We start from the raw sequence: 23,204 nt of genomic DNA on the forward strand, positions 1-23,204 counted from the left end.
ACGTACATAAAAACTGCTTTCCTACTTGAGTGTCAATAAGTAAATTCTAACAATTTGATATTAAGATATGATCTGATTCAGCGTTTTTTCTGATGATCTGATTCAGCGTTTCTGTGTCCGAGTGGTGATATAATAAACGAAGTTAAAAACACACTACTTTGGCTCTGGGGCAGCATAAAACCTGGAAACTAACCGGTGAGTAAAGTTATCAAACAAACATAGTGGAGTAAAAGTTCAATATTTTCCTCCAGAACACATTGGAGTGGAGGAATGAAGTAGCAGAAAATGGAAATTCTGGAAGTAATAATGTACTTAGACACTGCAACTCTGCTGAGAACTGACTTTCCAGCAAAATCTGAGTTTTTAATGAGAGAAAAGCAGTATTTTCTTTTTTTTTTTTCCCCACAACAGAACTTTTTTGTGGAAAAAAATCGAGATCAGAACCACATTGTGAATCAAAGCAAAATATTTCATATACATCTTAAAACATGTCTGGAGGGGATCTTTTAAATACTGAATAAACAATGATGATACGTGTTTTACTTACAAGGATTTTTTCTCCGCGTACAGACATGAAAACGATTAACACAACTCGCCGTGATGTGAGGTTAGGCTGTGATCTGGATTCACGGTGTTGAGAGCTGCTGTTTGATGAGCGTTCTGGTTTCACTTCGGCAAACTACCAGCATCACATGAGCGGAGCTGATGCCTCCAGATTCGTGTGGAGCTGCTCAACCAAAGACAGGAGCATGGTTTGTAGTCAGCTGTGACACAGGAGACTTTCCTTTATTTACATGCTTCATGGTAACTTTGTCCTGTAGTGTCTGAGCGTGCCAGTAGCCACTACGTACATACCGAATACCTCGCCTCAATTTTGACTGATCTTTTTTTTTTTCTTTTTTTAAACCTCTTCAAGTTCTTCAACTTCATGAAAGTGCAAGCGATCTTTGAAGTAAACATCAAGGCAGAATTGTTAAAAAATAAATAAATACAAAGAGAGAGAAGCAAATCAAACATTTTTCATCCATCCAGTTGAGGTCACCTGATGTGTGCTACGGTGCTGTTCTCTTTTAAAGTAACCCGATGGACTCAAAGTGTTCTTTATTCAGAGCAATGAAGAAGAAGAAGAAGAAGAAGAAGGGGAATGTTTGGCTATTCAGGCTGATAAGTTGAAAGTAATTAGAGGCTTTTACCAGAAAAATTATATCTTCTCCTTCCTGAGTGTGCCTCTGCTCGTGTGGCTACACTCCAGACGTGGCGAGAGCTGCAGAGAGAGCACTCACGAAATCTCGAGAGGTCATGAGAAGCTAAAGAGGGTGCAAGGAAGTGGAAAAACAGGAGGAAATACACGCAACGCTGACAGGCCCGGCAGGAGCACTACTTTTTTTCTGAATTCTTTACTGTATTGCGTCATTCCTGGCGGCGGCAGGTGTGGACGGCCTCATGTGACAACATTAAAGGCTGATGGAGGGTGGCCTGCTTGCATGCACAGCCTTCCGCCGCCAAGCCCTGCACCTCCCCTCATTTTTCGTGGGCATTGTCTTCCAATGAGTATCATTCGTCACCATTGGCTCGCTCCGTGCGTGCGCCCGGGCTATCTTTTTTTCTGTGGCCCTCTCCCATTTCCACAGTTGGTAAACAGCTAAATCCCTCTCCCAATCAATGCGGCCCTCTTTAACTTGAGCTATTGACTTGCCGGCCCCTCAACAGACTGGAGAGGCTGAAAAAATACAAACAAATTAGACGGCTGAGAAAGAACAACAGAAACGGTGGCGCGGACTATGAAAAGTCACATTTTCAATAATGAGCTTTTGGCGGCGGGAGGGAAGTAAGTGACGTGTGGAGGTAAGGAAGCGAGGGAGGGAGAGGGAGGGAGGGAGGGGGAGCAGAGGATGGATCGATCGATATGAACAGATAATCACCAGGCCTCTGTCCCGATGTGTAAAGACTGTGACATTGCAGAGGTGGGCACGGCAGGAAAGAGATCAATGGGCTGCTGTTCGTTGATCCGTAATCCTTAACTATCTATAAGTAATTAACCTTCAGAGGAGAATGCAGGGGAGAAATAAATGGGGGGAATAAGACGGGGAATAGCAATGAGCGAAAAGTAAAACAGGAGCTACCTTGTATTGACCAGATAACAGCACAGGAAACCAAATTAATAGTTGTCTCCACCGCCGCTGCCTCTGCAATTTGCTGCATCTGATTCGGTTTTACTTTAGTCGGGGGACTGCGCTCGCTGGGAATGACTGCATCTCCCCGCGGTGCTGAGATGAGGATAAATATAGGGCAGGCCGTCTCGTGGCAATTTCCAAGAAAAATGTTCAAAATCCAAAGTATTACTGTTATTTTGCTCTGGTTTAAAGGAAGAATGTAGCCTGGTCTTATCGTCTCTGGTGTGATGAGTGTGTGTATCCTCTCCCAGTATTTCCTGAGAAGATGGAGGAGAAGGGTCTTATTAGGAGTCAGAGTGCCCTCTGTGGGCACGACAAGTAAAACAAGGGGAGAGCTTGGAGGAGGGACCTCGTCTTCGAATACAAAAATATGCCTGATTTTACACTCTACTGGCATTTTTTCGGTTTTTAAGCTCAGCCAAATGAACAGCCTGTACGGTGAAATGAACACAGCGCAGTCACAGTGGTATCTGTACAGGGTTTAATGGCGCACAAATGCCCATACAGTACATTGCGATCATCTCAAATCAATTTTAACTTATATCTCGTTATTAGTGAACTGTTAAGAATGTTTAAGTTGGTTAAAGGCAGAGCGTGTGAGTGATAATGGTCATATTAATACACATGAGCATGACAGAACGGACCGTTGGGTTTTCTAAGAGGCAAACCGCTTGTCAAAGTCAGAAATATCATAACTTATTACAATATGGCCGCTGTAGAAAGCTTTAGCAAGTGGTTATGGTGGTTAAAAGTGAGTGAGGCATTAAATTACTATGATCAGGTAAAAACAAAGCTCTTAAAATACGACCTCGTGAACTGAACACATGCCACTGGAAAATCAGACCAACAACGATGAAAAAAAAAATCTCTCCTCAAAGGCTCGGCACGTTGCCTTAAGTACATTTTTCAGTGGATACATATTTGAGTCGAGTGCTTCCTCTGGGTTTACTGGAGAACAAATGTCTAGTGTAACCTTGGCTGCCGCATCCAATTCTTCACCAAAATGGACACCTGTAGAAAGAAAAAGCAGAGATTTACTCAAGCTGAGCACAAAAGTCCGGGGAAAACTACAGGATGATGTGCACATGGGGTCATCGTGTTACTGTGGTCGTCTGTTTTCATTAGCTCGAGCGGCGGCACTGACCATCCGATGTAGCACTGGCACAGGTTCTCGTGTGACGTGGCTTGCTTGATGAGGAGCTCCACTTGCGTTGGCACGTCCAGCGTCTCGTCATGAGAGAAGTCTCGACCTGCGTGGGGACAAGCTCGCATCAGAAACACTAGACCTTGGCCAGAGTGTTCAATCTGGTGAGGCGTTCTGATTTCAAGGGGGTTCAATCAGGGACGCCCACGTATTTTTTGGATTGTTTGAGAGCTTTTGTCCACAGAACAAGTCCTGCATGTCCGAATCAACCATCAAAGATCCCTTGCTGCATCGAAGAAACTGAATAAATCTTTTACAATAAAGAATTTGAGCTGTCTCTTTTGAGTGGTGAGTTCAGGAGAAAAAGAAAAACATTTCACCTGAGGCAGTTTAGTGTAGTTTCCTGTTTCCTGAAGTAATAATAATGCTGCTGTTTTGACCCTTGTAATACTGAGGCTGGTGCTTTAGAGCGGCAGAACTCACCTGTGAGTTTGTCTCTCACTCTGTTGATAATCTGAATGGCTTTCTTGTTGAGTGCCTCGGGTTGTACCAAACCGTCTCCGACTGAAAGAAAACAACAACAACAAAAAAAAAAAAACGGAGTCGACCATCAACCTCCAACAACTTGGGAAAAAGCAAATTCAAGTGCTCTCAGTGTCTCTTTGTGCAGCAGACAGATGTCAAAAGTGGACTTAAGTGCTGCCCTGCGATCGCAAAGCAGTTGCACCAATCATTTATGACAGCGAGGGAGCTCGGCGCTGAAGTGGGGAGCCGAGAGAGAACAAAAGGCTTGTCCAACAACAGAATGAACTGATCACTCACTGAAGGAGTGGATGGATTCGGGTACTGTGGTCCCTGGTTTCTTGTGTGTAGTCTCTCCAAGGTCTATTCCCTCAAGGGCCTCTGCAATGACAGAACACAGTTAAAGCTGTAGACATGCTCTTATATTATTAAGTAAGAAACAAGGCCTCAATTTGAACTGTGGGTGAAGTACCTTTGCACTCACCTACGGATTGTCCAGCGGTGTACGAGTCGGTCCTGGTGCGGGAACGCTTGTTGCCTTTGGTGTTTGCTGCGAGTCGAACAGGTGAGATGTGTGAGAACAAGCAGGCTTTTCCCCAACATGACAATTACTGCCCTACATTCTCTTCTTCCACCATCACACAGGAAACAGCAACATTGTTCTGACCTTTTTAAATGCAGAAAAATGACACTCTTTTTTAACCTTTACAAATGGTAAGGCTCTGACATTCACAGCAGATCTGTTTCAATTTTGCAAATTGACTGTCAGATCTTATATATCTACGTGCCGGAAGTGTTTCCTGCTGCAAGAGGAAAGTGTTCACAACACTTTACGTTAGACAAAGTCCTCCCTGTGATGTTGACAATCAAAATTTCACCAATAAAATCCACATTTGGTGATTATCTATTCACCCCCCCGCTGATGGAAAAGTCAGGTGAAGTTTTAAAGTCCACAAAACATTTCTGGGGATTCACAGCAAAACAGGGGATGGGGTTTTGAAATGTTAAAAACAGCAAAAACATAAAATGGTTTCATACAACTCGTCCAGCATAATCCAAGTCTCTGGAAGATGATTCTAAAAGACATTATTTATAACCTTTTGACAGTGGAAATCTCAGCCTGGCTGAGAGGCTAAAAGCGTTGCTGTGCACCCCGTCTGAAGCGAGTGCACGAGCTCCACATCCTGTCAAGGGTGCCAATAACTTGCAGAATACTTGGATTACACTGACAATGATCTGGAGCCATTTTATGTTATTTTTTACATTTTAGAACAAGTGCAAAATGTATTTCAGTTGTTGAGGAGAAATCTGCAACACTGCTGTGCTGTGAAGCTCCAGAAATAACTTTACCTGACTTTGAATCAGCATGAGGCTGAGCAGATAATGACTGAATATCCGTTTTTGGGTGAAAATGTGTCGCATTAAAAAACAGACCCTTTGTGCAACAACACAGTGTTTCTCAAATCTCATTTCTCCTATGTTTCTTAATGATCAAAATAAATGCCATACAATTCTGGCATTGTATTCTTCTGCCGCAGAGAAAACGTCTTGCTTAAGGCGACCGTGACAGTGCTAGCTGAGAGTGTGCTGGAGACATTCGCTTTGTTCACTTGAACTTAACCAAAGACCTTCAGATGTCTACAACACTTCTTTGAGCGTTTGGTCAATTTCTATCCCAAATACCAGCAAAATTGATTTCCATCTCACTTCTGGGACAACACTTGAATCTTTTTAGGTCAGTCGGATTGAATTTAACACTCCACTATCACAACACTTCAAAAGAGGATTTTCGACCGTACAGTAAGTGGTGTAATACACGCTGACTTTCACAAAGTGTATTTTTCTTGGTTTATTTTTTTTAATCATGCGATGCTTTTACGGCCGTTCCAGTCTGCAACTTGTCAGCTGTGCACCGTCTGTGTTCTTTCACTAAATCTACTGAACGTGAGCAGCTGATGATCTCTTACTGTCCATCAGCCTCCAGTTGAGCAGCGGGTCGTAGACGAAGGCCTCCAGCACGGCCATGACGCTGTCCCGGTGCTCCCTCAGCACCTCCATCACCGTGTGGCAGGTGATCCTGTAGTTCCCGTCCAAACCGGTCACCTGTCACCCAATCAGACACAACCGTTACTAGTGGAGATGAACCTTCCAGAACATCAGAGGATTCGGTGTCTGTACATTACAGAGAGGTCGAAGGTCCAGTCTGGTGTTCTGAGGAGTGCTGATGCGTATATTTAGGTCTTTGAATCTTCCATTAAAGTATTTATAACATTGAAGACTTTTATAATTATAAGGAATTTTGTGTCTTAATGCTTTCTTATTTAATTCCTTTTTGTCTTGGCTCATTGAAGACAATACACAGTGAGTCACCATTCTAATAACTAACTAATTAAACACCGCACACTTGTAAGAGATTAATTACTGTTTTGACTGAAACACAGAAGGTGTAAAAGAAGAAGCTGAGACAGGATTCAGTTTAGGTCCTGTAAAGTGTTCGTAGTTTGAGTGTGTTGAGGGCGTCAACAACAGAGTTGCATACCTCCATGGCGTTGGTCAGCATCCTCGTCAGTCTGAACGGGATCTTTTCAGGGAACTTCTCTCTGGTCATGGCGACCTGTCGAAGGTCGTAAGACAGTCAGTTTCAGAGAAATTCAAAAATGAATCAGTGGACAACAGATTGAGAGAAAGTCTCTTCTCACCTCAAAACAGTCTCCAAAGTCAATATGGAGGATCTTGCCACTTAACCGGTCTAACATGAGGTTGGATGGATGTCTGGAGAACAGAAACACAGTGCCCTTATTGATGAGAACTATCGTCCTCATTATTCTAACAACCTGCTCGAAATAACACAAGACCTCTCACCTGTCGCCCAGTCCCAGGATGTAGCCCACCATGGACATCACAGCCAGGGAGCGGGTGTAGTTGGTCCTCCGGTCGAACCAAACCTGGAGGAGGAATAACAGCTGCATTATGAGAGTTCCTCTGGTTCACAACATTAGAGCAGATCAGAGTGGAAAGTGGCTCAGAGATCTCTGGCAGGCGGCTTCAGATATCTGTTCAGACACTTGAGCACGCAGTACATCAAGCACAGAAGGTCCTAAAAATAATGAATTAAATTTTAAGGTCTGTTTGTTAAGTCCTGCTGAATCACTTCTTGAAACTGATTCTTCAGTTTTATTTCACTCACGTGTTAAGATACACTTAAAACGTTTTCCTCTTCTTACTATGTTTCATCTGCATCAAAGGAAAACCTTTCAAAATGACTGCCAGTCTCTTGGACATCTGGATAATTTGTCATCTTTTCCACAACTGATCCCAGAACCACTGAAACATGAGGATGGATGCTTAACACACAGTCGTCATTCCACGGGCTGACAGAGCATCTCACCTCAGAGCTGGGACTCTTGAGCCACAAGAGCTTGGCCAGGTCGTCTCCAGCCGTGTTGTTGACGGCGTGCTCGAACACCTCCACCTTCTCCATCAGCGTCAGGTGGTCGTAGTCTGGAGCCATCTGAAACACACAAAGCCCCATCATCAAACCACACTTTAATCTGAAAAGAAAATAAATCTGTTTTTGGAGTATATTTAGACATTTTGGAAGCCAGAGAGTAGAGGAAAAGCTGAGTGAATGGAAGGATTTTAAAGGGATAATGATTCTTATTTTCAACCTGGGCCTCCCTCCACCATGATGACTGACGGTGCTCACTGCAGAGACCACGAGAGCCATTGTGTGGTAGACTCCCACAGGGGGGAAACACAAGCTCCAAAGGGTGATTAAACTATTGAACATTGTTCATACACCTCTGCATTCTGCTGAGCTTTAATAACATGCATATTTCACAGCTTCTGAATGAGGCGCCTTTTTAAGGTTAATAAATTATTTAATAAGTATTTACATCAATTATGTTGATGAACTCTCAGCCAACGAAAGTGAATTCAACTGGTAAATATATTAGCCTAATACATTCTACATGCTAATGTAATTACAAATAGTAAATTGTGTTTATTTTAAGATAAAAGCTATTCAGGTCAGGGAAAATTAAAAACTGAATGCAAGCAGGTCCTGATAGAGTACGAGTGTTAATTATTTTGTTAGAAAATGCATTAATAACAGTTCACATGTAACAAGACTGTGTTTGCCTTGCAGGTGTGTACTGGACAGCAGCGTATAACCAGAATAATGCTTTAACTAAAACAAACACAAAGTTCTTTGTTTTCAAAAAGAAACAAAGTGATTAGAAAAGATTAGATTCAATCACTGTCTCACTCTGCAGTCATCCTCATCTTTTATCTGGAAGTGATTAATGAGCTGACTGATTGACTGGTCAGCTTAATATCTTGTCTTTTAGGAGGCTTAAACTGAATGTAACGCATCATTAATAACTTACACGCTATTAGTAAATTGAAAATGAACTTACTGTGTCTTACTTGAAGGCATTATGCAGCGTCTCCACAAATAAAATTAAAACAATGTACGGACTGCTAGCATCTGTATCTGCAGACTCTGTCAGCTGCCTTTTATTTCTCATTTTGTTCTTATTTTGCTGTGTTTGGAACATTTCTGGGCATCCACCCTTGTGCAGTGGTGTGTAGCTCCAAACTAAGAACAGCGCAATGGTGGTACTTTACAAAAACATGACGACCAGGTTACTTGCTGTCTCACCTCTCTGCTCTGCCTGCTTTACTCTGCTCAAACTTTCTGGTCTATGTGTTTGTTTAGAGTTTAGCCCCGACCTCTAGGGAGCTCCGCTTCAGCTGAATCCACACAAAATCCAGCAATGCGTCACCTTTGCTTGGAGCTGTGGACCTGCTTATTTGGTCTTTCGAATGTAAACGGTGTAAAACGATAAAAAATATAATGTTTTCTCTTTCTGCTTCACTGCTTTGCTCTCAGTAACCCTGCTGCCTCTCTTTATTCACTGTCTCGCTCACTTGACCACCTCTGACCTCTTGGCTGAGTTGAGGCAGGGGTGAAGATCCACAATTGAGTGCTTTATTTTCAAACAGCAACCAAACAGTGCAGCATACTATGCTTTTAAACGTGCCAGCAGAATAGTACTTGTGTGCAAGGCAATTTCCATTCATGGTTTATTTGCCTGTATTTGTTGTCACATCTGAGATAAATTAGACTGCACACTTCACAGGTCATGTTTCGGTTCAATGTTCACTTTTACTGATGAAAAAAGCGTTTCAGCAGGCTTTCGGCATATCTGGATATCTGCGTAGCCTTGAAAAGCAAAGTAGGAATGGTTGTGTCTTATTTTTAATTTGCAGTTAATTACAACCATCATTGTTATTTTACTCTTGGACTGACGGAGAACTGAAGGACAGGCTGGGAGAGACTCTTCCCACTCGTTTACTTAGTCTGTTTCTTATTTATCCTCTTGCTCAATGAATCATGGTTGGACATGATGCACTGTGGGCCAATAATACTTCAGCCCTGCCCTCCTCCTGTAGCCTCGCTGTTTTTCTTCAGTTGACCGCGAGACCTTTGTCAGTGTACCGTTTTCAATCAAACCACTCTCAGGGTCGTCACCTGCTCTTTCTCTGCTGTTTACATGTGTCATCTGAGGCACTTCATCTCACTGTAGTGAGAGTTCAGTGAGGAAGATTATGTATGTGTGTTCTCCTTCGACTAATTGAGCTTTCTGAGGCAGAGATATGTAGTTAATTTGTGACAATTAAGGAGCTGCGAATGTGTTTTCATTAAAGGCTGATTGGTATTCATCAGTGTAATCACTGAAAACAGATGCTTCTTCAGCTTTGATGAATCTATTTCGTATTTAGTGTGGATGTTTTAGATGAAAATTACACATTTACAAACATTTCATGAATGAGACCAACAGTTGGCATAAAATAGGGAGTAATATGCCGACATGTAAGGCCATTTAAGCTAGGCGTCTCCTGATATTGTGCTAATCACTTTAGCTTGCACATTAAGAGCTGACATACCGATATTGCATTAAAAATACACATGATAACACCGTGCATGAGAATGTTAGGCCATGTACATCTGTTGTTTTTGAGTTCATCTGTGGCCTTTTCACATGTAACTGGGTGCAACTGCTCTGTCTGTACACTTTTTTAAAAGGTTATGCCTACAGACTCTCTCCACATCCCTACACTCATATTTTGAGGATCATTTACTTGTTAAAATAAGAGACAAAACACACAGTAAAGAAAATGGAACTTAGTTTTGATTGCAAGAGTAATTTTTCGGTATCGTTATCGTGAACTTGTTTGGCGATGATAGTGGCATAGTTAAAATCTTATATCATGACAGCCCTAATTTATAGATGGCTATACGCATTTCATAACACAGTATAACATATATATAACATAATAGCCTACCTCATCATGTTGGTGGATGATTTAATTAATTGAGAAAACCGTAATGGAGTACAATAAATCAGTCTGTTTTCTGTTTATTGAGAGAAGGAAGGAGAAACCAAGTGGTTATGTTAATGGCTCCTCACCCTGAGCATGATGCGATGTTCTATGTTGAGCAGAATCTTTTTCTTCTCCCTGTAGTCTCTGATGAGGGCATGCAGGGTGTCACAATGGGGCACCCAGCCAATCAGGCCTGAGTTGGTGGACAGGGGGATCACTGCGTAGCGCTGAATGCTGATGAATGCAACACAAACACAAACAAGCGGATAGTTAATTGTCAAGGTTTCAAGGTTAGTTTTTTTCAACTTAATTTCCTCAGCTGTGAGAGTATACAAGCATGTGTGCTCAAGACACACACCTCAGAGAGATTGTGTGTGTGTGTGTGTGTGTGTGTGTGTGTGTGAGAACTGCATGTCTACCTGAGGTTCTTCCGCAAGGACGCAGGGTCGTTGGCCAGCAGTGTGTTGACCAGACCAAACAGCTGCATGACTCTCTCATCCTGCCTCAGGTCCTCGTGGCCCTTCAGCAGGAACATGAACTCGTGACCGTTGCTGCCTGCAGAGGGCGCCACAAAACAAAACATTGACACGTTGCTCCAAAAAAAAAAAAAGGTGACGGCATTAAATAAGGATCATTATATGGTTGGATCTGGCAGAACTGGTTGTTTTCTCCGGGGTGTTCCCCTGCTGCTCTGCAGCTGCATCACCATTACCTTCGCCTGGAGCAATGTGAATTGAGTTTGAGCAGGCAATAAATGATTTCATTAGAACCACATCACTCCTACTGTAGGCTTTGGACCAATAATGCCTCACTTTATGGTCACCCTCGGTTTGGACTGGCAATCCAGAGCGACAGATATGAGGGATTGTGGTAAAATAACTGTACTGGAAAGGAACCCGAGAGGAGAACCAACACAGTACCAGGCTGAAAGTACCATCTGAAGTTCTATCTGTTGATTGTGTCTTGGTCATCTCATTCGCAGCAGAAAATGTATATACATGCACTGGATGAACTCTGACATCACCTCAGTCAATTGAAGCAGAATCAAGTTTTTAAGCGCTTAAGAGAGGAAAATGTATTTGATGATGTCACACATCTTACTGTTCCACTATCTTATTCTCTCCTCAGTGTTCTGAACAGACCACATTACAATGAGTTCACTGACACTCTAATTGCCGTACTACCTTTAATGGAGTTACCTGATCCTCTCAGTGGAACGAGTAAGACAGAGTCCCTGTTGTAACCTCAGTCTGCTCCTAATGACAATCCCAGTAAGCACTGTATTGTGTGTCACTAGAGGCGGAGAGCGCTGACATTAAATCTAAGGCTGTAGCGGGTGACAGGTCTTAATCTGAAGTCTTCCTCCAGAGGTCACTTGATTTATTGGCTTTATCATCTTCTACAGAGCATAATGTGTAACACTGATGGGATACTCCAGGACAAGGCATCACATTGAGTGTTGGAGAAGAGAGATGTGGAGGGAACCATTTGTGATTGATCGTCTGAGCATTTGGCTTTAAAACAAGGTGACTTCATCACTTCAGTGTTGTATCTCAAATCACAAAACATTGGAGGGAACAGGGTGTCAGACTTTTTTAATTCTGTATTCAAATTAATGCCAGTGGACAGTGTTGAGACGTTATCTTATAATTTAATCTGCGCCTGTATGCATCGTTTCTTTTGGGATAGAAAATGGGAAAAAAGGTGACTCATGACATGAGTCTTCTTGGCCACAGAGAAGAAAAAAAAAAAGTTGTTGGCTTTTTTTCTGTGATGATTTGGATTCATTTTGGTTTAAACTTCCTTGCTGGTTTGATTTTGCTTCCGTTTGAGAAGGAGATTTTTACTCTGTTTTATCCACACAGAACTTTGCCATGACTGATGAATTCAAAATAAATTGTGGCCTTTGTTGTTCGCTGAATTTTCTCTAATGTGATGGCCCATGCCTGCTGAAAGTCGGCAACTCTGACTACTGATATTCTTTCATCTGCTTTCTTAATCTAATGGGTTCGGAGCCACAAGGCCTGTGCAATTTCCTCCTAATCTTACCCATGATGGTGAGTTTGCGTGGGCGCTGCTTGGAGGTAATGACCTGCAGGGAGGGGGCGATGGACTGGATGCGGATGATAGGCTGGTTGGGGTCATAGGTGCCTGGTACAGCCAGCTCCAGGTCCCGGCACATCAGCAGCTTTGGAGACACATATTGTAGCTCCAGGGAGGTCAGCTGCAGGAAAGATGATGAGGTGAGGATGTAGCACAGGGGGGAGACAATCAAACAACATCACTGGCAAAACAGCTCCTGCCAATAGTGCCTGAGTGTTACAGACACTGGCTCGTATCCAAGGAAAAAAGGTTTTCTAATAAATGACTCTTGAGCATTTCACCTTCTATGTGCATCAATAAATGCTTTCTCTGCTTGTCTGCATTCAATCATCAGTGATTTAAACCACATCAAACTGGACTCTGGCAGACAATTTACAGGCTTTTACAGTTCACTTCTGAATGCTAATGTATGGTTTCTTCATCACAGCTGCAACCTGCTCTGGATCTGCGGCTCACATGCATCCTGGAGATGGTTTATTTCTATGTTAATGCCCACAGGGGGAATATTTTCTCTGCTCCCAGCATGTTATTATAAGGCAGAGTATTTCATGCTGCTTACTGTAATGTCGCAGCAGGGAGCACATCCCTGAGAGCAGGACCATGCCTCAGTGTCAAATAGCATTGCCGTCTCCATTTGCCACGTGAGGCAAGAGCTCCTGACAGAACTATTTTCAATGTCATTGTTCAACAACGTGAAGATCGCTGCCAGGAATGTCATCTATAATTCAATTTCATTTTCACTGCAGGAGCAACAAAACCTGGTGTACGTAAAGTTTGAGCACTTGAGCCCACGACATAGCAAACTGAATTTTAGTAGAACTCTAAAAAGTAAATACATCTTGTACAGATTCATCCAGGCGGAAATAGCTAATCCAGCTGGTAGGATAAAAGTGTTTCCACATGCAAGCCCACAAGGATAATGCTTAGTAAAGAAAAACGTTAAACAATATAATAAATAAAAAAGGACTGCCTTTGTCAATTCATCCATTCTCAGAGAAAGCAAATGTGAAAATTGGGACTCAAAATGAGCCAGACTGAGACATTAGGTTTCTCTGGATCAAATGACACATTGCAGTTGATGTTATCTGTAATAAGGTAAAAAATCATAAATACAGGAGAGTAGGGTAGAAATTGTTCTAGGTCTTAGAGGGTTAAGTTCTGGAATTGGTCAAGCGGAGCCACTCAGCTGGGAAATCGGACGAAGCTGCAATGTATTTCTTTGAGGCAACTTTGACCTTTAAAATTTTGTCACTGACAGACTGAGGTTGTTATTTACAATATTGACAAGTTTACAGAAATGATTCCTTTGGAGACAGTCCTATTTGTTTTTGATAATAAAATCCTTTTTTTGTAACCAATAAAACAAGTCTTGCTCTGAAATCTTGCTCATTGTTGCAGAACCATGACGGTGGAAACACGAGTCAGAAAGGTGAATTTGGAGTTAATTAAGAGGAACTCCCAGCAGGAATTAAGTCATGGCTGAATATTTAGCCAATTTTGAAAATCTTAAAAGCGTCGCATACTATAACAACTCATCTCGTGAGATTTCAGAGCGATAGTTCTACTTGAACAAGACTTGTGGCATCTTATTTGACAAACAACGTTTCTCTCTGAAGGAATCATTTCAGTAATGTTGTCAGACACTTAGAACACAGCCTCAGCCTCTCAGTGGCAAAAAAGGTGAGGTGAACTACTGGACTGATAACTAAACTTCAGATAAATACATAACATATGTAAACATAGGGCCCAGATTTTAAAAATAGAGGAATCCCCCTTTAATGAGTGTGTTACAAAATACAAGTTTAGTATAAAAATGCTTTACACGGGAGTTTTTGGTGGAGGGAAACAAATTAATAATCAAGAAAAGAGCCCTCCTTCTGTGTTTTGCTGTTTAACTGTGGTTTGGTAGATGTTAAGAAAGTTGCACAGAAGAAAAACAGTTAGGTGCATGACAGCTGGGCCAGAAAAGAGAAGTTAATGTCATTACCACATACCAACACCCAGAGGGAAGTTTGCTGCAACATTTGACCTGATACCACTGATGTGTCCCTCGTCATTAGGTTGATAGACTGGCTGCTGAGAACATAATCTCAAAGGAACGACGCTCTCCCATGACGTTCTGCCATTCCTCTTTCACTTCCATCATCCCCTTGTCTCATCACATCCTGCCATCTTTCAGCATATTTCAACACCGTTTTTGGCATCCCGTTCAATGTTTTGAAATGAATGAGTGAAAGTCCCTTGTTTCTCTATCATCATCTTCCAACCTCTGCCTGCTCCTTCTTTATACCAGTTTATGGGATGAAGTGATAGAATGTACGGATTTACTTGACAGGAGCTCAAAGAACAAGGCAGGACATGAAAGACGAAATATATCTCATCCCATCTGATGGGAGATTGGAATGGACACAGGAATGCAGAGCTGGAGGGATGTCGGCTCTAATTTTCCCAGGAGCCTCAGAGTCGCTGGTTCAGCAGACTCTTATCAACCACATTTGTCTGTTTTACATTAGTTTGTGTAGCTAAGGTTCACTGGTACATGTCAGTATCTCTTTGCTCCTTTGGCGAGTACAGTGAAGAACGTTTACATAATTTCTTCGGTTTACATTTATGTCTGAGCACACTCCTGGGGCAGACTGCAGTGGGTATGAGAATGTGGTTCAAAAGGAAAACGAACACAACAGATAGCCTGTAGTTTCACTCACCTGTGGAAGCTGTTTAGAGATGCGTCTAAATACGTGGTAGTAGAGGTCCCAGGCCTGCGTCAGGTCCTTCACGTTTCCAGAGCGCATGTACTTCCTGCACCAGTCCTGAGCCTCCATCAAGTCCCTGCCATAAGCCTGCAGGACAAAGTCAGACAAACACGCTCTGTCCCTGTACAATGACTCATTCAATTAAATGAAAATGGTTTGCCAAAGCTGGTCTATAAAAGCGAATGTTAGACATAAATGTTCCAACTTGATTAATCCGGGATCTACTGAGTATTTTATTTTAATAGAGCACATCTGCAAAGGCAGCCTGAATGGAAACATCAGATGCTGCTTGTGCAGAGAGTCAGGGTCACTGGTATGACTTGTGGCTGTAAAGTAAAAAGGCCTGTGTACAAACCCACAGTTCATTTTTACAAATTACCATGAATGGATCTAAGTTGGTACAAATGTAATATTATGTCTGTAATAGTATGTCTGTTTTTTCACCTCTGGGAAAATAAATTTAGCAACCAAATCAGGAACTGAATGTTCCTTTAGTGTATTTGTATTTGAGTTTCCACTAAATGTCAGGACAACAGATCAAAAAGCCACAGCTTCGTTTGTGGCATGCTATTGCACACAAAACAACAAACATTCGTGCAGCTTTTAATCAGTGTTGTAATCAGCAGACACGCAGAGGCTAGAGGATGTGGCGCGGCAGTAAACAAAGGCAAACCCTAAATTCAACACCAATCTGAGAAGTCACGAACCTGGTTAAAAGAGGTCTCTTTGAGGGTCTGCGGTCCCCTCTCCATCATGGCATGCAGAGGCTCGAGCACAGCGAACATGCCCTTGACATTGCGTTCGCCAAAGTAAAGACGCGAGGCCTCTTCAAGACCCTCGTGCCACATCTCGTGCCACAAGATGGCCACTCGGATCAGCTCCTCACTCACCTGGATGAAGAAAGGATGAAAAGGTCAGACTGATCTCAGAGGTATAAAATATGGGATAGTTGGTCCTTAAGATCAGTATCTAATTTATAAATTGCATCAAGTTTTCTAGATGTTGTTTTCCTTATTTCATGATAAATAAGTTCCATTTGACACAGTACAGTAGTAGCGGAGTATGAGGTCGATGCCCGTTTCTAATGATGCATCTTTCTTTCTTTAAGGGGAACACTGTTTAAAGTGAAAGAAAGACAAGGACAATGAGAATTATTGTTTTAATGCTGATTATGAATGCCAGAATTTCTAGGTTAATCGATCTCCATTTAACATGCATGGAGACGAAGCAACTGCCAAACTTGCTCTGCTGAGTCGAAACAGAACATAAAAATTGATGATTTGATTGATTGATGATTTTTGTAAGTACAATAACCAAATCCCTGTACCATGATGGCCTGCTGAACCAGAGTGTTGCAGTGTTCACACATGTTCTTCAGGATCTTGTTCGCAGCATTGTGGCGGGCTGTGGTGGTGGACTTGGAGGCCACAGTCAGCGGGTAGATCAAAGCCTGGGAGGTGAACAATCCAACAGTCACTCGTCATGACAGTCGTGCTTAATGTTATCATGGCAGACCATGGGTTCTTGGCCCAGGTTGATATTGTGGAACGTCACGCAGACTTACTTGCGGATGATAGCGTCCGATGTCCGTTAGCAGCTGGTGGATGAGGCGACCCACTAGAGCTCGAGGAGTGTCGATTCGAGCTATGAGCTGAGGGATGACCTGCACAGGCGGAGAGACGGAGACACAGAAACTCAGTCACCTGGGTTTACCTGTGAAGAGTCTACTGAAATATTGTGCTCAAATCAGCAGGAACTGATTATTTATTTTCATGGATGTATTACCTGAAGCCAGGTATCTATTTGAATGGTCTTGATTCCCTCCACCAGCGCTTCGTTTACTTCAGGCCAGTGACCGTAGTCGAACCACAGAGTCAGAACCCTGAACAGCACAAAAAGTCAAAAGCTTTAGTATTACAATCAACCACTAGAGGTCATCCTGTCCTCACACACCTGTGTGATGGCTGTCCATGAATCTGAGCGCCGTTTGCTGGCTTGGACAACTTGTCCAACATGTTTGTTACAGTCTTTTAACTAACCTGAGTGTGTCCTGCAGGTTATTGCCTCTGGACAGTGATATGGAGCGGAAGAAGCCTTGAACAGCAGGAACTGTGTACAGGAGCAACGTCTTCGAGAGGTCCTGTGGAAGGACGGCAACACAGAGGATGCTTTCTCATGCATGGCAATAAAAAGTATACTGGAGAACATGTTGTGCTGTTCATGTTGACTGTCCTTGGCGATGGCAACGTTTGGACAGTCTTTCAGGGATTTTATTCAGAGAACAAAATACAGGAGTTTATCATTACTGGAAGCAAAGCTGACGTGATTTTTTTCAAAGCCCTCTCTACCAACAGTGACAGGGAAAGGGCACTGACGTAATAATACCTTGTCAGGCTGAAGCGAGGCTCAACTTGTCTCCAAAATTCATAGCTGTCTTAACTAAAGATTTCTACTTCAGTTGGACCCAGAGTGCTGGGGGAAGAGGAGAACACTGAATGGCTGAGGTGTGTAGAGGGCTCAACTCTCTGTGACTCTCACCTCATTGACCTTTTTCTGGCCCGGTGATGGCACAGGACTGTGGTCAGTGCTGTCGATCTCGCTGTCGCTGTTGCTGGCTTCGCTGTTAGCACTGGCACCGCTGGCGCCGCTGGCGTGACGCAGCTTCTTCTTCTCGTCGCGCCCTTGGTTCTGATGTTTGTAGTGAAGCACCGCCTCAAAATTCATCACTGCCCAGGCGTGCCAGGCCTGTCGAGAGATGGCACAAACGGGGTGAAATTGGTTTTCTAGAACTGGAAATGACTTCCACGTTTGTTCATGATGTAATTTTCCATTGTACTGAGGGACAGATGTCCCCTAGTGGGGTCTTACTTTACTGATCCAAGCTTTAGAGTTTGTTTTGCTGTTTGTTAGTAACCAGTTAACTATTCAAAGCTGAAAGGAGCTGGTGAGGACATGTGGGCAATGTGACATCTGTGTAGCCTGCAGCACAACCTCGAACAAGAAATAGCAGAGAGATTTTTAACTCATATCTTTGATGCAACAGAAGAGACCCCACCAGTGTAGCAAACTCAGAAGCGAAATAAACGAGCCATGCACAAAAGCTAAACAAACAGCTGTTATGGAATGTTTGGTTACAGGGTAATAAAACGGGGTCCCAAGTTTTCCGGGTAACACATCAGGGCGACCTCCTGCCAACACAGCTGGGATTTTACTGCGGCCAGAGACAAGTCAGAAGTGAAGGGTTAGAGTTGAAAGGAGAGGGACTGACCTTGTACCAGTTGCGGTCGTGTTCTGTGGAATGGCTGTAATACTGCAGGACCTTGGGGATGGTGCTCTCGTTGATGCCCTGCAGACTGAGCTGCCACTCCCCAAGCTTCAAGAAACATCTACATGGAAGAATGGGAAAGAGGGGAGACATTTGATATGAGGTTATTACTTGAAATAACAGCTTTTATTTCTCCTTCTTTAAGAAAAGCATGTTCAACCTTGTGGATCAAAAGATTATGACTCCCCTCTCACATTTATAAAACTGCAAGCTACAAATGAAGTGGGCACCAACCACTGAAGCGCCTATGACAAGCCCTTGGACTTCATTCTGTAAATAATAATCACAGTGACATTCTTTGGCATTCAACTGAAACAACACAACATTTATGAGACCAGAACAGTAACCAAGGTTCATGTTACTAATTCGGAGCTCTGCAGCGATTAAATGACTACATGATAACATTAGCAATTAGGAAACAAATGCACTGTTGGGACAAGTCATGAACAAACATCATCAGGAGGTTATAACCACACTTATGTTGTCATTGATTATAAAAGAGTTGGCGGGGACATTCAGTACACCCAAGGGCAGTCCATTAAAAAGGAGCAAGGTGATGATAAAAGACTTGGAAATCATAGCAGACATTTGTCAAAAGCATCGCTACTTAAGGCTATGCGTGATTATCTGCTGAAAGGTTCTGGGATTACATCTGGAGAGTTTCAATTATCCAAAACACTCTCACTTCTTTACAGTGAGATATGTGGCATCCCTGAGGGCCACTTAGCTCTGTCCATCACCCTCATAAACACAGATGGTTACCAGCAAATAGTCAAATTAGTCGTCTTGGGCAGAGACAAGACAGATAGGTCTCACAATAGACAAAACCGAGCAACTGGCAAGCACTGTGTTGTCGACCCATCTGACAGCAGTCTGAATACTGTTTGCAAAGCATCTCCAACTGTCTTTTCGGGATTACGTCATTTCTCCCGAGTGCTTTTCCATGCGAGCATACAGTTCGGGTTCAGCATGTCTGTGCTGAGCCGTTTGCGTAAACTGTTAACAGGTTTAACTTCAGGGGAAGAAGCAGGAGGATGATGGGGGGGGGCTGTATGAAGATGGAACAACATGTTCATTTTGACAGGAGACGCCAGAGTTATTGATCTTAGGTTAAAGGAAAAAAAAAATGTGGTGAAATAAGCCTGTATTTTTTCAGGAGAGAGTGGAGGAATCCATGTGATTGTATGGATGCGAGTGTCTGACTGACCACTCCAGGTGTGCTCCATACCACACAGCCGACCTGTATTCATGAAAGTGTGTCAGCGCGTCTGGAGAGAACCCATCCTGACTGACATTTATACAGGTGTTTTCCCTCACATGCATTCCTCAGACAGACACAGTCACTGTCTGGAAGATGCAAAAAAGAACACAAAATTCCCCTCCTGCCTGTTGTCACGCTTGTTGTCATGTATGATTTATGAAAAGGGAGGGGGCACATGACTGCCGTGTGTTTGTGCATGAGGCCAGATGAGACTACTGTATGTTTTAGCCTGCTTAAGATTATACCTGTCTGCTCCCAGGTCGCACCTCTTCTCTTGTTTGAGTTGTTTGTCTAACGTGACACACAGTGAAGTGCCGTAAGAAAATGCTCTACAAAGCGGATCGGTCTCTCTCCTGCACTGTTGAGCAGCTTATAATCATACCACATGAAGACAGCATTACATATCAACCTCAAATATTTCCATAAGCCCAAGAGCATGCAAACAACTTCTTTAAGACTTTTAAGTTGTTCCCAGCAATTTGGTGAAATACGAAACGTTCCATTTTGTAACCCCCTAAATCAGCATCTGAAAACACATGAGAGTTATTTGAATTTCAGGTTTTAAAAAAGATCTGGTTTTGTGTTGACAGCTGTTTGAAACAGACTCCATACTGCATCTTTTCGCACAGTCAAGGGAAGTGATGATAGTGGAAAGTTGCCAGGGCTGTTAATTGAAGAGCACAACACCCAGCTGGAGAGGTGTAGGTCCACTTCGGAGGACACACCTGGTCCGTGATACCTGTAGGCACTGTGCCATGATTGGTTTTTGATAAGTAGCTGTGTGGAACCAGCTGCCAAAGTGGATCGTTTTATTGAAAAGTCTGAGGTGAGACATTCAGAGTATCTGGCCAAGACCGCAGGATGCCAATGGACCAGTAAAAGGTGCTATGCCAGATTGGGTCATGCTCATGGAAAAGAGGCAGAACGCACTGTACATGACCCTGTGTGTTTACAACATGAGGGCAGAAAATACATGAGCTTACTTTTTCCTTACTTCAGCATGTTGCTTTGATGTTTTCTCCATTGTGCTGGAGTGGGGGTAAGGACATTGGTGGAAAGTTACTTCTGAGATCTAACACAACTGAACCACATCTAAATGCATAATGACACACTAGCATTAGTTCTGGTGAACTGGACTTTCCTTCAGGAGCTGCACTGGTGATATGTACCCAGAAAGAAAAGCCATGGGGTTGATCTTATCTGTGTATCCAATGGAAGAGATGATAAAAGGAGTTTGCCTCAAAGAACTGAGTGTTCTCCATCAAGTTCACCAGTGCTTTGTTAGAAATAACACTGGCAAAACCTAATACATTCTTTGCTTGATTAATAGTTAAATCAAATGAAATAAGAAGCCTGAACATGTTAGGATACCACATGTAAGTTACTTTTTAAAAAATGTTTGCTCCTACTCTGTGCTGGAACTTCATAAGCATTATAACCTTCCTTTCACTGGTCAGATTACTATGTAATGTTAGCAGCTGGGAGCAACACTCTTCTCTCTTGAGCACTCTTCACAATGTCATAAAGCAATACAACTATACAGACACATTTCCACATTATTTGTCTATATTCACTTATTTGCTTTCATGCTGATTTTCGACTAGTAAGACTTAATGTCAAAATAGTTGACATGTAGTTTTTTTAAATGTCATCTGATGTACAACTTACATAATAAAGAAATTGTCAAGTCAAAACTTATATAGAGCAATGTAAAACTTAAAGATTATGTCAATTCTTTCTCTTCATACCCGTCTGAATTCTGAATACAGAACTCGAATCAGTTCTGGTATCACTGAGTCTTTGATTAGATCAACATTATGTGTAAATGTTCACTTTCAAGTTATTTTACTACAATCCAATAATTTTAACATTGCTGGAATTATTTCTGCATCTCTCATTAAAACTCAAAAGGTCTGGAAGGGTATGTAGACGCTTGATATCCACCTCGGGATGTTTTCACAGCAGACATTTTGAATTGTCAAAGAGGGAAAAGCACAGGTGTTACAAATAACATTAACGATGGCTCTGGTCTATTCAGAGTCCTGGGGAGTCATGACAGTGCGTCAGTGAACAAGCATGCAAACCCAGCAGGGACCTGAGACCGTCACTCATTTCATCATCTACACCTGTGCTTTTCCTTCTGTGACATGTCAATGTGTTTTACATGAAAACGGCTCATTAGGGAGTGAGCTGCTGCTGCTGCTACTGTGCTTTCAGAAAAAAAGGACCGACCTGGCCATCAGTTTGTGGAGCTCCAGCTTGTGCTGTTGGTCCTCTGCTGCGATGGCATGCTGGGCCTGCTGCTGCATCCCTTGCACAAAGTGCTGCATGTGCTGGAAGGCATCAATCTGGAGAAATATAGAACAATTATAAACATCGGGTAAAGACACAGACTTATTTTTGTTTTGACAGATTCGGCATGTCTCCTGTAGCCTTTCTTTGTTGTGTTGTGAGGAAGTGTTTCCATGTTATCAGAAGCCAGAAGTGGTATAACTACTGTGCCTACAGAGCCAACTGTTTAACAAACGACATTCTTCTCAGTTCATATCAGTGTTCGCTGGACTCACCAGTGGCTCACTGGGGAAAATCCTCTGCTGTTGTGGTTACACTGTTTTTGTTACTTAAATGTTACACTGAATTTTTTCACATGATTTCTACAAAAATTCACTTGTATGATTGACTTTAAAAGTCTTTCATTTACGTCTAATCCATTATCCCTGGTAGAGGACCCACTACTCCAGGATTGTTAATGAGTAAGACACCAGTTGTGGCAAACATGATGAGTGACATACGGAGAGTTCCCTACAGTTCCACAACACAGGAAACAGCGGGTGGGCCCTTTCCAACTCTGACTGGTATGTAGGCATGAAAGCAGTGCAGCTGGTCCTAGCACCAGCAGCACTTATGCTGACACTTACCTAAGTCCCCTAATGGGAACCACAAACACTATTCAGCACCTGGCAATAAATGTGGAGGTGTATGCACTACATGAGAATGGGTGTGTGTAGGGTAGACACATGACACAGGGCAGAGCAGTTCAATCCCATGCTGCTCTGGTGACATGTAGTTTGAAACATTCAGTATAATGTAAGTTCACCACTGCTGTTGGATGGAAGTTCTGGTGGTTTGTTCTTGTGCTGGACACAGAAAACATAAATCTTTCTGAACAAATACTGACATTTATTGGTAAACTATTAAGTGACTTTTTTCATCCACTGTTGCCATGGATTTGAATAATTAATAAAAACGACACTGATCTAAAGCTGAGTTGATTTAAATGAATCGCTCAGAAATCAGTCAAGACTGAGCTTTATTTGTGAGTCTCTGCAGGATTCAAAATAATTCATGCAAATTCAACCAAAGCCTGCAGTATTTATGAGCAGCTGGACTTGCTGAAACACCACGGCTCTGTCAGATCTGTCAGATCAGAGGAAAACTCCACAGAGGAACAACCTCACTAATCACAATATTGTCCAATCTAACATTTTTTCAGTTCAGAGCTGCTGTTAGGAACCCAAATCAAATCCAATCT

At 42.6% G+C, this 23,204-nt stretch overlaps 1 protein-coding gene across 4 annotated transcripts in view; it reads right to left on the reverse strand.

Moving 5' to 3' along the window:
* Positions 1-2,638: 2,638 nt before the first annotated feature.
* mtor (mechanistic target of rapamycin kinase) overlaps positions 2,639-23,204 on the reverse strand; it is an 86,509-nt gene continuing 65,943 nt past the window's right edge. For 2 of the 4 annotated variants that reach the window (XM_037104324.1, XM_037104321.1), the window contains 23 exons: positions 21,905-22,020; positions 20,656-20,700; positions 18,355-18,472; positions 17,625-17,831; positions 17,126-17,226; positions 16,872-16,968; positions 16,651-16,749; positions 16,414-16,536; positions 15,794-15,976; positions 15,039-15,173; positions 12,280-12,454; positions 10,650-10,785; positions 10,317-10,464; positions 7,229-7,351; positions 6,703-6,785; positions 6,540-6,612; positions 6,380-6,454; positions 5,808-5,943; positions 4,325-4,390; positions 4,141-4,221; positions 3,802-3,882; positions 3,319-3,424; positions 2,639-3,185 (listed from right to left, as the gene is read on the reverse strand). In XM_037104324.1, coding sequence (XP_036960219.1) covers positions 3,170-3,185; positions 3,319-3,424; positions 3,802-3,882; positions 4,141-4,221; positions 4,325-4,390; positions 5,808-5,943; positions 6,380-6,454; positions 6,540-6,612; positions 6,703-6,785; positions 7,229-7,351; positions 10,317-10,464; positions 10,650-10,785; positions 12,280-12,454; positions 15,039-15,173; positions 15,794-15,976; positions 16,414-16,536; positions 16,651-16,749; positions 16,872-16,968; positions 17,126-17,226; positions 17,625-17,831; positions 18,355-18,472; positions 20,656-20,700; positions 21,905-22,020 — 2,523 coding nt within the window. In that variant the 3' untranslated portion in view covers positions 2,639-3,169. The remainder of the gene's footprint in view (positions 3,186-3,318; positions 3,425-3,801; positions 3,883-4,140; positions 4,222-4,324; positions 4,391-5,807; positions 5,944-6,379; positions 6,455-6,539; positions 6,613-6,702; positions 6,786-7,228; positions 7,352-10,316; positions 10,465-10,649; positions 10,786-12,279; positions 12,455-15,038; positions 15,174-15,793; positions 15,977-16,413; positions 16,537-16,650; positions 16,750-16,871; positions 16,969-17,125; positions 17,227-17,624; positions 17,832-18,354; positions 18,473-20,655; positions 20,701-21,904; positions 22,021-23,204) is intronic. The other 2 variants (XM_037104323.1, XM_037104325.1) reach the window with 1 other exon arrangement.

This window comes from Acanthopagrus latus, chromosome 7 (assembly GCF_904848185.1).
Source record: "Acanthopagrus latus isolate v.2019 chromosome 7, fAcaLat1.1, whole genome shotgun sequence".
NCBI lineage: Eukaryota > Metazoa > Chordata > Actinopteri > Spariformes > Sparidae > Acanthopagrus > Acanthopagrus latus.